At 41.6% G+C, this 14873-nt stretch overlaps 1 protein-coding gene across 2 annotated transcripts in view; it reads right to left on the reverse strand.

The window, feature by feature from the left end:
• Positions 1 to 6635: 6635 nt before the first annotated feature.
• The window catches only part of LMO2 (LIM domain only 2), a 10663-nt gene continuing 2425 nt past the window's right edge, over positions 6636 to 14873 (reverse strand). For both annotated transcript variants that reach the window (XM_039866670.1, XM_039866665.1), the window contains exons 3-4: positions 12054 to 12269; positions 6636 to 7619 (exon numbers count right to left, since the gene is read on the reverse strand). In XM_039866670.1, coding sequence (XP_039722604.1) covers positions 7400 to 7619; positions 12054 to 12269 — 436 coding nt within the window. In that variant the 3' untranslated portion in view covers positions 6636 to 7399. The remainder of the gene's footprint in view (positions 7620 to 12053; positions 12270 to 14873) is intronic.

Here is a 14873-nt window from a genome sequence, read left to right on the forward strand (position 1 = left end):
CTTATTGGATTTCATTAACCAACGTCACCAAAAAAATAAATAAAATAAATAAATTAAAAATAAATAAAGTGAGAGTATTCAGTATTTTACATTATGTATGATTTTAGTTGTGGATTTTTCATAGTTGTTCTTTATTAGGATAAGGAAGTTTCCTTCCATTCCGAGTTGGCTGAAAATTTTTATCATGAATGCGGTTGTAGATTTTGTCAAATGATTTTTCAATCTATTGATTGACTGTGTGGTCTATTAACATAGAAAATTACATTGATTGATTTTCAAATGTCAAATCAATCTTCTCCTGCTTCACAGAAATCTTGATCTCTTATCTCCACGTGGTCCCAGACTGTACTGGCCAGTAACTCCCCCAGGACATCTCAGTGTCAGCTTTATGCAATTTTCTGACTTCTGTTATTCCTGTACCTAATATTTTCTATATTTGCTTTTCTTGTATCTCAATTTGGCATCTAAATATCTTTGGGTCTATTTTATTTAGCAATTATAGGTGTTACAGTTTATTTTAAGCCACAATCTTGCCCAAACTAAGCATTTTCCAGTTTAGATTTGACTTTATCCTCATATACAGCTGTGTCTGCCTCCTCTCGCCTTCCTTCTCCTGTTCAGTCATGCTGGACTCACTCACCACTGGGTGCATTGGTTTCATTATAAGACATAGTAGGCAGGATTCACATTCTTTTTTAATGAAATCAGATCCCTAGTAGTTAAACCAACTACCTTTTTTTCCCTTCAATCACCAGGTAATGAAGGAAAGATTTTGTCTGTATTTAAATAAAATTTTCCTTTTCTCAGATGCTTATTTCCTCGTCACACCAATCAAGTAAAACCTTAGTGAATATGACAAATTGTGTTGCAACGGACACTGTGAAGACAATGTTTCTTCAACAAAAAATGGTTCCCAAGGTGGTTAAGAAGTTCCTATTAGTAGTAGTAATAAAATAAGCTTTCTTTTTTTTTTGATGCCTGTTAAGTAATTTTAGTTTCCTCTGAAATAAAGCTTGAATCTGTCAACTTTTCTCCATCCTCATTAAAAACACTCTAGCTCAAGCCACCATCATTTCTCATTTGGATTATGCAATGACTTCCCACCTGGTCTAGCTATCATCCTATGGGCACATAGCAGCTAGGGAGATCTTTTAAAACACTAATCAGAGTAGTATGTCATTCTCCTGCTTAAAAGATTCCAAAGGCTTGCCGTCCTTCTCAAAACAAAACCTGAGCTCATCTCCAGACCTACAAGATCCTACATGATTTGGCCTCACCTATCACCTTTCCTCTCCAGCTTCTCTGGGACTTGTTGGTGTTCTATGAACTCACTAAATTTGTTCTTGGCTTAAGAGCTTTACATTTGCCTGGTCCCTCTGTTTATATGGCTGGGTCCTTCCTGTCATTCTGGACCTTGCTCAAAATTACTCCCTCACTAAGGCCTTCCCTGACCACCCCTGACTCGAAAATGAAGACATCACTCTGTGTCTCTTTACTTTATCAAGTCATCCTATTTTATTTTCTTAATTTCATTTATCTATTGTTAATTTCTTTGTGTATTTATTTATTTTCTGTTTCCTCCCACTGGTACATAAGTGCCACGCTAACAGGTGTCACATCTGTCTTGCTCACCACTGTATCTCCATTGCCAAGAACAGCTTCTGGCACATATGAGATGTTCAGCATCTATTTCCTGAGTGAACTCATTCATGCATGAATGCCAGAAACTGATCTTGTTGCTTTTGTAGGTTACCCATATTTTATGCAATAATATGTTAAAGTATCATTATCCCCATTTCACAGATGAGAAGACTGGCTAGAAGTAGGCCCAAGCCCATTGTCTCTAAAAACTACTTTTCTACATCATACCCCCTCTCATTTTGTTAGATAACATTAAATGCAATGAAAAAAATCCAAGTTGGCAAATGCTTTGGACATTTCATTTCCACTGGTGATATTACAAGTTGGATTCTGTGCAAATGAGGAAACTGAAGTCTGTACTAATTAGTGGCAAAATCAGATTTCCTTTTCCATTTTTGTGTTCTTTCTATCATATGACATTGGCTTTGTATCTGTTTTACCTACTATATGTCTAATGGGATATTTGCCCTGAGCTGCTCATTAACTAATGAGGATGAACAGGGTGGGGCAGAAAGGCTGTGACACATAGAAGCTGCTGCTGTGGGTTTTCTTAGGCTCACCACAAAGCCATCTTCAATGTGGCCATCAAATAGGATAATTCAGTGAGCCCAGTTCAAAAGCTTCACAATGTGACAATGGAAATTGACTTGATTTAGCTTCAAAGATTCTATTAACTCGGAGAAATGACGGTTTTGGGGAAGAATTTATACATAGCCACTGGTAGAGAATGGAAGTGACTTTAATGCCCTGAAATGTCTTTTAACTCAATTCTTAGATCTAGGTATGAAACATAAAACATTATAACTTATTTCTGGCCCTATAATACACACATTTCAGAGCCAGATGATTACATCTTGATCATAATTACAAAGGAAATGCAGAACTTGTAGCAAGTTCATTTTATGAGGTTGAGAAGTAACCTGTCTCAGAAATTGTCACTAAGTGAATCCTGAACACATTATTCACATTATGTGTGTGTATTTGGGGGGAATTACTTGTGTAAGATATATAACCTTTATTTATAAGGTCAAAGTACATTGAAATTGTGACAAATGAATAGTAGTACATTACTGAATTCTAAGCTATATTTTCCTTCTACCTCCTGTTCTTCTCCTAATTGAACCAAACACCCCAAACAAGAAAAAGTTCAGATTCCTGAATTTTAAAAAAAACACACATTTATAAATAGTTTCAAACTTATAGAGAAGTTGCAAGAAAATAGTGTGCCTGTACATTTTTTACCTAGATTGTCCTCTTAACATTTTACCCCATTTTCTTTATTCTCTCTCTCTCTCTCTCTCCACACACACACACACTTTTTTCTCAACCATTTCTCAATATTTCAGTGTGTATTTCCTAATAACAATGATATTCTCTTACACAACCACAGTGCAGTTATCAGCTTCACTAGATTTATTTGTAAAATACCTTGAACTAATCTACCCATTCATACTCTAGTTTTCTCAATTGACCCGATGATAGTCTTTTTGTAGCATTTTCTCCCTCCAGCACTGGATCCAGCATTGACCTCGGTACTGGATTTAGTTGTTAGGTCTCCTTAGCCTTCTTTAATCTGGAACATTCCCACAACCCGTCTTTGTCTTTTTATGATGGTAACATTTTTGAAGAATAGAGTCCACCCTCTTCCTTTTTTAAATACAATGTTCACCATTTCGAGTTTGATCATTTGTCTCATGATTAGATTCATCTTATACATTCTCAGTCAGAATACTAAAAAGAGTGATGCTGTGTCCTTTGCAGAGTATCACGTCTGGAGGCATACAGTGTCCATCTGCCCCTTACTGACCCCCTGCTGACAGTGTTATCCAATTTCCCCTGTGTGTCATCACTGGTTTCTCCTCTTGTAACTAATAAGCAATATATAGGAAGGCACTTCAAGAACATCCAAGTATCCTGCTCTTTCTCTGTTGAAATTTAGTCACTATTGATGATTCTTGCTTGATTCTGTCATTTTATTATGATAGTTGCAAAATAACTTTCCAGTTCCTACACTCTCTTCACATTTACGAGCTGGCACTCAAGATTCTGCTCTAAGCAAGAGCCCGCCCTTCTCTCCATTTATTTGCATGAACTCACAAATTCTTATTTTTTCCCTCAATGGTTTATAACTCATTTCTACCCTTAATTATTTTGGTAGTCAAGTTGTCCTAAATTTGGTCATTGATAGCCCCTTCAATCTGCTTCTTTATCCTTGTGACATATGTGTGTGTGTGTGTGTGTGTGTGTGTGTGTGTGTGAGAGCACTTTTTTTTTTTATTTTCTGGCATAATAAGATGTTCTAGGCCTGTCTTGTACCTCCCTACCTTCTTACCTCTGCCCCTCAGAGATTCCTGGGTTTTGATTTAGATTTGCCATTCAGTCCGAAAACTGGAAAACCTCATCTTCCTTATTTATTTACTCACTGGATCTAGCCCCTCTCTGGCCAAAGCCTACCACCACCACCATCACAACCATCACCAGGAGAACTCTGGGGTCACCTGACTCTTGTTCTGCAAGGTCAAGGTCTCTGAGTCTGTGTTCTTGCCTATGTCACCTCCTTCCTGGTCCAGGATCATTTTAAATGTCATTTCCTCATTACTGCAGCTAGCCACCCCTGGGCCAATTTAATTATTCCCTTATCTGTGTTTCTATAGCACTTTTTACATATCTTTATTATGGTGCTCATCTTGTATTGTTGTACTTTGGTTACATTTCTGGCTAGAGTGAACTCAAATATTTTTAAATAACCTAGGAGAAAGGTCTTGATTTTTCCTATTTTGCAGTAGAGCAGAGTGGGGGAGACCCTCAGTTACAGCCTATTTCTGTCATTTATTACTGTAGGGCCTTAGGCAAGTTACTAAACTTGTCTGTGCTTCAGTTTCTCCAACAGTAAAATGTAGAAGATAATCAATAGAAACTGCCATTAGGGCTGTTATATGAATTAAAGAAGTTGACATTTGTGAAGCACCTAGAACAGTGCCTGGCACATGGTGTTACGTAGATATTTGTTAAGTAAAGGAGTCATGTCATTGCATGTCATTCCAAGTCTTCAGATGATAAAGTTCCTAGCCACTGCTCTATCTTAACTTTGTGGAGTTCTAACATTCCCTGAGAAGCAGTGGTTCTATTAAAGACAGCAAGGAAGTCGGTTTGGGACATGACATTAATGAGGTAAAAGAAAATGAAATGTTCCAGCAAACTGCTGAGTTAGGGTATAGACCAGGGAAAGGAGCAGGTGCCAGTGCTCCTGACTCTGGGTCCAGGACACATGGGTTCCTCACCCAGGCAAAGACCACCAGGATGGACTCTGGGAGCTGGTCCCCCATGAAGTCTCTTTACATGTCCTTCCTCTTAGGTCAGTTGTGGGTTAGACATCTGGGCTCTTGGGGTGTTGTGCCACAAAGACTATGTCATCTCAAATTGTAAGTCATTCACAATTCTGCAAGATGGTGCCACCGACAAATGAAAAATGCTTTACCGAGGATGGCAAAGGTATTCGCTGAGTTCCTGAATCCTATGTGTGTTGTACCGCCATGGAGATTAAGAATAAAGCTTACATTTCCAAAGCAAGAATAATCTTTATTTTTACCTATTACTGCTCACAATATAGTTGCATAGTTAAAATCTATTATTGTTATTATTATAATAACATGGTTAAAATGGTGGATTGAATTGTGGTTGATCTGGTAGATGACAAATGTTAGCTGAGTGACAAAATTATGTAAAAGTTTGCAGTTTATGGAATGAGGGTAGACAGTGTTTGTCCCCATGTGGAAAAGTCACTCAGTGATCAACCTTTGTGTCAAATATTAACTATTAACAACTTAGAGTGCATGATCTGCCTAACAGAGGATGTTTGAGAATTTCAGTCTCAAACTTGAACGTGAATCAGAATCATCTTTAGGGCTTGTTAAAACAGATTGCTGAACCCCATCCCAAGGGTTTCTGATACACTCTATCTGGGATGGAGCCTACGAGTCTTCATTTTAAACAAGTTCTCAAGTGATGCTGATACTGCTGGTTCAGAGACCACAACTTGAGAACAACATCCCCTTTGTTGATTTAGAACAAACATTCCTCACTGGCAGCACCTTACCACTACCAGAATTGGAATGCAATATAATTATATTTGTTTTAAATAGGCCACCTTACACAGTCAAATTTCCCAACCACTTTTGGCACTTTACAGACGAAGATGGCCAACACTTAATTATTTCTCCTCTAGAAGAAGAAAAACAAGCAAATCTTAGTGGTGGAAATTTTAAAGGAACATTATAGTTAACCAACAGTAGCAATAGATGTATGTTTCTGATGTCTTAAACATATCAAATATATCAAGACTTCTTGGAGCTTGCCAAAATTTTTATAAAAGAATTGAAAAGTATATCCATCTAGGTTGGTTTTTCATTGGGGCAGTCTTGAGCTGGCCAGCTGAGAGGCGATGACCAGCAGGTGGCGCTCGGAATCAGTTCATGGTGGCCTGGATAAGGTGAAAGGCAAACACACCACCAAGGAAGGTGCTTGCTTTAAATCCTCAAAGTAAGGTCCTCTTAACCACTTGTCATAAAATACCCTGAGACACACGTCTTGGAAAATCGAAGTGTCAAGCTCAGCATCTTGCCACATTTCAAACTAGGTAATTACCTTCTCTCCCAAAGGGAATCTGTTTTATGTATTTGTGTCCTTTCTAGGTTACAGGTTTCCCAAAGGCAATGATCTTGCCTTCCGTTCATTCCATACAATGCTGAAGTGAAACGCACGTTTCACAATAACAATTTAATTATTCTACATCCCTCTGAGCTACATGGTGACCTGTTATATAATTGCTAGTAATATAGAAATCTGCCTGCCTTGTAGAAACCTTAGCAATAAAAGGAAGTTTTTATTTGACCTAAAAGTAAGTTGCTTATTTACTTCTCGTTTACAATATAAAAAGCCATTTATTTTTCTGCCATCCCAAATTGTTAGATCATCATCAAATAAACAACACTGCATTTTAGTCTGTTGTTTTTATTGTCTGCAGAGGTTTTTTTTTTCTTAACTACACACAACAAATACTTTGATATAATCTAAGATAATAAAATAGTTGAACAGCTTTTTTTTTTTTTTTTAGATTTACATTTGTATAGAAACATTCTGTGGAACTCCTCACCTGAAAACTAAGGTGTCTAGAAACAGTGATTCATCAGCATTGCTTTAAATAATTTGGCTAAAAGTTGTAGTTTCCATTCTCAAATGAAATGTGTCTCCATGCAGTTTCCCTTGCGTCCAAAGCTTAAGGCCTTGGGAAAGTGGCCAGGAATAAAAGGAGGGCCACTCTCTTCTCTGTCCTTCCCTTGTGTGGAGGACAGCGACTGGAACAGGGTTATCATAAAAGCGGGGAAGAAATCAATTGCACATCTCTAGTTTTCAAGGGTCAAAGTCATAACACGTCTTTACACAACGACTCCCTATCTGTAGATGGGAAGTTCCACCATGATGGCGCAGCACCTGCTTGCCCCCCGGATGCTCCTTTCCTTCATTAACCACGTCAGTTATTACGGATAGGCTGTGGCCACTGTTTATAAGTTCTCCCTAAAGGCTGGTTATTCTCTCACATTTAAATCTTATCTCTTGCATTAAGTCACTTGGATGCTGTCTTGTGCCCAATTAAGTCTACCGTCCCTTAAGAAAGGTCTCATCCCACCCTCAATCCCCAAAGTGCCTAAGAGTGAAGACCCCATGGAGACAGTGACGTCAGGGACTGGGGGACTCTGGCCTATATCATTCCATTGATCTTAGTCCACTCGTAGATGTCCTGTTCGCACACTATGTCGGAGTTGATGAGGAGGTATCTGTCGCCGACACAGAAATGTTTCTGACAGGCGGCACACTTGAAACATTCCAGGTGATACACTTTGTCTTTCACCCGCATGGTCATCTCATAGGCACGGATCCGCTTGTCGCAGGAGGCGCAAAGACCATCTTGGCCAAAAAGCCTGGGGGGATAAAAGAAAGAAAAGCTAAGAAGGCAGTGGCAGAGACGGCACTGGAAGAAAGGGCTTGAGAAATAGGCTGAATTTCCAGATGTCGGGAAGCAAGGGAGTGTTGGGTCCAGACAGGTGGCTCACTCTGTATAGTCTTTCCTGGAAGGAAGAAGGTACTCTGGGATGAAACCACAATTTGTAGCATTTGTGTTTGGCATAACTCATCCCTTTTCTGAGCTCTCTCCTGGCCTGTAGCACTACTCTCCACCTCCTCTAGGCTGTCCCAGGCCCCTCCTGGGTGGAAAAGACTCTCAGCTGAAGTGATATGAGGTTGGGCACGTACTGTGTGTCCCACTCCCAATAGGTGAACTTTCATTGTAGAAGAGGAGTTTCTACCAGGGGGCCCCTTTGAGAGAGAATTGACCAGGAATGCAATGAAATGGGCATCTTTGGCTGCTCTTATCATGCTAACAGCCACTAATTCCACCATGGAGGAGGCTGGACTTGAATTCCTCCATAAGCAACAATCTACGTGATTGTTCACTGGGGCCCCAGCCTCTGAGAGGCAAAAAACATGTGGTACAGTTAATCATGTCTCAGAGACTGGAGGACAAACAGCATCTCTTCACATCGTATGGAAGCTCTTAATTCAAAGTCCTTGCTGCCCCATTGGTGTGAATCTTTGGAGAAACTTCTGACATTGAAATCAAGACTCTCCTGAGTCCCAGACCAGTGACTGAATATGTCCAGCAATAGTCAGTGTCAATGTGGCAGATGCAACACGGTAGAGCCTAGTGCAGTGGTTCTCAGAGGTGATCCTGGGACCAGCAGCATGTGTAACACCAGGGAACTTGTTAGCAATGCAAATTCTCAGGCCCCCCTGATTGAGACACTCTGCGTGGGGAGAGGCCCAGCATTCTGTGTGTTAATGAGCCCTTCCAGGTGATTCTAATGCAGGCTGAAGTTTAAAAACCAGTCTTCAAGAATGGAATAATGCAAGTATTGGAATCAGAAGATCCAGATTCAGTCCAGGACTAGCCCTGAGTACCTGGATGACCCTGGAGAGAACTCTGATTTCTCTGAGCTTGTGAAGTGGCAGCGAGCATGGGATCTACGTCATTCAGCTGTTGTAAGGAGCATGTCAAAGCACCGGTAGTCAAGGGCTAAGCCAATGCCGGTTGTGTTTTAACATATCTCAGGTGTTCCCAGCGGCGCCAATCTCGCTCCAGGAAGTCACTTTCACACGTGCCTGCTAGCAACAGGGCACGTTAGCTAGCAGGTCCTTTCCACATAAAACCTTTAGGGTAGTTTTAGGTAAATGCTTGTTCTTATCGGAAGTTCTTATTAACTTCAGAATAGCAGAGAATCAAGTGGAACATTCTGAGAGGTTGTAGGGGAGATAAGGGCAGTTGATAAATTTTGAAACATTTGGGCAGAATTAATGGAATCAAGATGACGTGGTCTGTGGGTGGAGCGCACACTGTCAGAGCCAGGCCAGCTCATTTCCTTCTGAACCTGCTTCCCATGCGAAGAGCTCGGAGGGTTTTCAAGGCACCACCTGGGAGCAAACTCATTACTGGGGGACAGCATTTCATCCCAACGTAGCAGATGGTGAAGCTGTAGGAAGCTGCCACCTTGGAGGTCACAGAGTGGGAAGACAGTTCTGGTTTCCTGACTGTTCAGCAAGTCGAGTTTGGGCCTGAGCAAGGATAAATGACTCGCAAAACAGCGTGCGGGGGAATGGGGCCAACCGCCTCGGGTGTGTGACCCTTAAGGAAGGAGAACGTTTATTAAAGGGAAGTCGGGGGTAAATTACAACACATGTCAGGCAGCTAATGAAGGGAAAGATGAAGGACTAAGATTTGAGAGACAAGTGCAGGTCCCAGCATCACCTCTGACTAGCCAGGTACCCCGGAGCAAATGACATCCTCTTTCCTGGCTTCTGTGTCTTAAGCTGGAAAGCAAGGAAACTGGAAGAGAGGGCCACTGCAGCCCCTTCCAGCTCTGGTGTTCTGAGATTCTGCCAATAGTAAAAATACAGCAAGACTTGACATCTAACTTGAGCATTCACCTCTAGCACCAAGAACTGGTGCCTTAGGCTGGATATCCCAGGAATAGAGCCTGAGGTGGGGATTTATTGAGGATATGTTCTTAGGGAGAACCAGTTAGGTGGCAGGGGAAGCTGGACAGAAGGGGAAGAAGGCAAGCATTTCAGGCGGAGACTCTCAGTGGGGAAGCTGGGAGTCTCGGGGTAGTGGGCACGCTTCTGGCTCTAACAGGTGCTGGCTGTTGAAAGTAAAACTACCAGGGGTGGGCTTGGGGTGGGGGGTGCGCTGCACGCAAAAATTGGTAACTTAAAGGGACCTGAGGGGATGTGGGCCAGCACTGACATTAACAGCTACTATTATGTTCCGAACAGCACGACACACAGCTCAGGGTTTAGGTTCCACGTGGGGGGTCTCGTGAATATTTGAGCCGAAATGTCTGAAAAGGACTGTAACAGGAGAGTCAGCCATTGGAAATCCTCAGGAGAAGTTATCCTAGCGGGGAGAAGGACTGAACCCCATCACAGAACCCATTCGGTCACTCTTCCAACGTGCCTTTTAAAGACACTGTTGGATACGTTACGAATGCATGTATACAAGTCCATGGCGAAAGGACCATCCCAGAAGCAAAAGTAAGTAAGTAAGTAAGTAAATAAATAAATATTTTTCTCCTCCGTCAAGAGGTGTCACATCTTAAGCCTTCTCCTGCCCATTTTAATAACAATAATATAGATATTAAAGGATGGCTGGAAATGCCTGCACTAACACGGTTAATTAACATGTTGTCTAGGAATGTAGCAGGGAGAAGAATTATTTCATGTCACCATGACACAAGTTAATTAACATTGGGTTCTCCCAGACCATTCCTCTCTCTCCTTTTTAAAAATGGAAAAGATTAACAAGCCCAGGCAGCACCGGGTTTATTCTTGAATGTTATATAAAGCCGTAGAGATAGGGAGAAGCCTGGGCTCTCTGACCTTACTCTATCTGCACTTCATTTAATAAGATTCAAATGATCTGACAGGGATGTAGTCAGAGGGCCCAATGGGAATCATTTGCCCGTCTGCTTTCTGCACTGACTTGGCAAACTGGTAGCGAGCAAAATCAGGTCTCTCTTTATCTCGGTTCTATTTTTCTTGTAACTTAAAGGAAATTAACCAAAATGATCATCATAATCATTGAAAACCCTACTTATTTTCTCTGAACCACCAAATTTGCAAGGACTTTATCAGGGAATTTAGGAAAAAAAAAAAAGCTTATTCATCAGTCTCTGAACAGATAAGCTGCTTTCACTGTGGAATTGCCTGCATTTTTTTTTTTTTAACGTAAAATGCTCCATAGGCAGGATGGGGAGGAAGGGCTGCCTGGGTAGCCAAGGGCACTGGAGTCTACTCTACACAAGCTTCATGGGGTTAGGACTGCATGCTCCACAGACCCTCTGCCATAAGAAGATGGCAAACAAACAAACAAACGAACAAATAAACAAAAAACGACAGCTGCACAGATCTGACAGTACAGGGCACAGAGTTACCTCCACAGCAGCTAATATGAAACTAGAAACGCTAGAACATTTGGGCAAAGGCACTCGTTGAGTGCCGAAAAATTCACATGGCTGGTTGTGTGACCTGGAGCATGGCAGATGTCTTCAGTGCTGGTCTCACTGGTGTGGTAGAGTTCCTATCTGCCCTTCCATTCTTCTACCTCTTTGTTCTTCAGACAGGAAAAAACTTAAGGATAATGTCAGGAGAGTTAGTTACGAGAGCAGCTAACATTTATTTGATACTTGTGCACCAAGACAAGGCACTTTACATGTGTTATATTACCCCATCTAATGCTCACCTCTTCCTCAGAAGGAGGTATTTCTATTATCTTCATTTTACAGATGACAAAATCGAGGCTTAGGAAAAGTCAGTAACTTGCCCCTCACAGAGCTAGAAAGCAATGGTGTCTGGGGTCAACCTACAACTGACTCAGGGCCTTCATGTGGGGACAGTCATGTTCTTGGAGTGCCACAACAGAAACATGCTATTTTTAAATTTCTCATCATGTAATGTTCAAGTCATAGAAAAGAATATTTATAACCTATAGGTATGCTTTGAAGCATTAAATGAGCTCCTAAGAGCCCATCCTCAAACATAAAGTATTCTGAATTTCATGTTTATCATTCTCTTGCCTTTAAAAATATTAGTATTTTACCCCATAGGAATGTATCCCTGAGAGCATGCTCCAACAGGAAGAAATGCCAACTGCTTCTCTGCATGGGGCCACTGAGACTCAGCCTCTGCAGCCTGACCTCGTTCTGGAAGGTAGCAGGGGCTCGGGGAGATCGACCCAGATGGACTCAGATGACTCTGGACGCCCAGCCTTCCTGTTAAGGGCCCAGGAAGGCAGCAAGGGATACCTGAGATAGTCTCTCCGGCAGAGTTTCCGGCCCAGCTTGTAGTAGAGGCGCCTCCCCACCTCGCCCAGCCGGCACCCGCAGAGGTCACAGCTGAGGCAGTCCTCGTGCCAGTACTGGTCGATGGCCTTCAGGAAGTAGCGGTCCCCGATGTTCTGCTGGCAGCCTCCGCATGTCAGCAGGGATGGGGGGATCTGCAGCACCTCATCCACTGGCTCCCTGGAAAGAAGGCCAAGCATTAGGGACGACCCTGTTTTGGTGAGACCTGGGGTTAGGAATCACTGTGAGCCAAATAGGTACCCTCACTCAATTGCCCGTTGGTGACATAAGGAGAAAAGAGAGGCCCTGCCAGCCTTGGGGTGGACAGGAGAGAGCTAGACCTTATATCTTTGCTCCTATAAGAAGTGAATGCAAGGCACCAAGAGACACCCAAGGCAACTGTAGGTGGTACTGGCCCCTACCCACAGCCCAGCACCATTCCAAACACCCCTGGTCACCCTTCTTTTTCCCACTCTCCCCTCCTACTCTCCATCTCTATTTCCTCATTTCTCCTTTTCCCTCCTCCCATACCCAGGACCCTAGGGCACTGCCAAACCCCAGAGGAGGCACTTGGGACTAAAAGAGTTGCTTGCTGCCAGGACAGTCAGCTACCTATAGGGCTAAAAGTCTGCAAGTTCCCTGTTGAACCTAGCTGCCATCCTACCTCAAGCCCTTCCCCCTTCCCAACTGCACAAAAGTAGAGGTGACGAAGAAAGAAGGAGACCAAAAATGACTTTAGGTTGCTTTCTCTTTCCAAAATAAAAAGTCTATCAAGATATAATAGGAATTCTCATTGTTTTTCTTTTACTTTTTTTTATAGAAATTCCTCATTCCATCCTTCCAACCAAACAAATCCTTGAAGAAAGATTCCGGGTGGTAAGGCCATTGTTATAAAGGACATCAAATAGACCTTTCTGCGTGTGAAATTTTTTACAACGGCAAAACTGATTTGGATACAGTTGATTTAGGAAAGAACACGGGGAGAAGATAATTATTTTCAAGAGTGTGGAAGGCAATTAAGACTCTGAAATCTCCATCCTGGTAATTGTTAATAGTTCAGTAAGTGTTCTTTCATTAAAAAGTTATACAGCATCTTCAGGTCACTTTGCTTAACTGGAATATGAATACTTTCTCTTTATATCTTAAAATAAATGACTTGCCAAAAGAAAATAAAGACAGCGGAAGAAATGATTCTAGCACCAAATGGGACACAGGAAAAACCCAATATCTGTTGATTTATAACAATTAACAAGTACTCTTTTGACCCTTACTTAAACACAAATCTATTTGAAAAATATATATTACGTTTTTTAAAATGGACCTGCTTCCAACTGTGAAATTCCCATAGGGAGTTTCCTCTGGGTACCTTAAGGGTATAAATCTGTGTCTCCTATTTCTTGCTGACACTAACTTATCAGATGACCTTGTGTCCTGATTGGCCTGTGCCCACGAAGCTCAGCACCCATTATACTTTGGGATGATGAAGCTCAAGTAATCAGTGTTGATGACACACTGTGACAACTTCAGATGACTTTGTCTGTAAATTGCACGCCTCCCTATGAATATTTAGGAATACTAAAACCAAGCCCACACTTTGTAGATTGAGTATAAGGATCCTGCATGAGATTATCTCCTTTGAGAACAAGAAAATGTGAAACTCAAGCCAGTTTTCTTTTAAAAACTTAAGACTTTAAAATAGTTTAAAGAGTTCACCGAAGCCCGACTTGCTTTGCTTTGTTTCCACAGATTAGACATAACGACATCCATTCTCCCTTCTGAAAAATAATACACCTGGCATTTTCATGTACATCAACTCAGAATTGCATCTCTTCTCCTCCCACAGCCCCCGGTTTTACCTGGGGCTTTCAAAAACACTGAGGGAGGCTCACCACCGCTGGATGCCCTGATGCGGATACTGCCAACCAACTGTGAAAGAGGAGAATTTGCACTTAGCTGGTGCCAAACTGCCTGGAACTAAAACGAACTGCTCTTGTTACTCACAGGGAGGTGCTGGTAGAGGAAATCTCTCTGTTCATGAATTCCAGCTTTCTTTCTGTCTAAATGTTTCATTTGCATACGCCTAGGCAAGTTTTTTTCTGATGCTGATCGCACTAACCCAAGTTGGCTTTGAATAACTACACAAGGAAGTATCTGGTAGGATAGTGGTCCACAGTAGAGACATTAAGCAAAAGGGCTATTGTGATGGCCTGAGACAGGAAAGGACAGGATAAGATAGTGGCTCTATCGATCTTTCTATAATTAATGATAATAACACATTATCTTTGGTGGATGTTCCAAGCCAATAACTGAGTAGGATTCACCCTCAAATTAATATATTATATTCTTCTAGAGCCTATCTAATATTACACCTGAATACTCTTCAGCCTAGATTTTTCGGATAATTTCTCGACAATCTCCAAGAGAGGAGGAAAAATGTACAGCAGCGATTCCTAAACTAGCTGGTCCATCTACGATCAGAGCCTGTCTTCATTGGGCAAATAGTGATACGCGGGCCAGAGTGGATGAGTATTCTACAGGTGCCTGCTGTATTATGAGGTGAGGATGTTTCAATTTGCTAATCTCAGTGAAAAAGCAGAAACTTTGAAAAGAGCAAACTTCCTTCAGGGAACTGGAACCTCCAGATTTATCTTCTAATAAAAGGATTAGTGACTAAGTTCTGCTGATTGAAAAAGCATTAAGCACCAATTCATTCAATTCACTCTCATTGTATTACTGTGGTCTTGCCCAGGCTCTGAAAACTCGGAGCTAAATTGTAATTCTAAG

The sequence above is a fragment of the Pteropus medius genome, unplaced genomic scaffold (assembly GCF_902729225.1).
Source record: "Pteropus medius unplaced genomic scaffold, Ma_sr-lr_union100, whole genome shotgun sequence".
NCBI lineage: Eukaryota > Metazoa > Chordata > Mammalia > Chiroptera > Pteropodidae > Pteropus > Pteropus medius.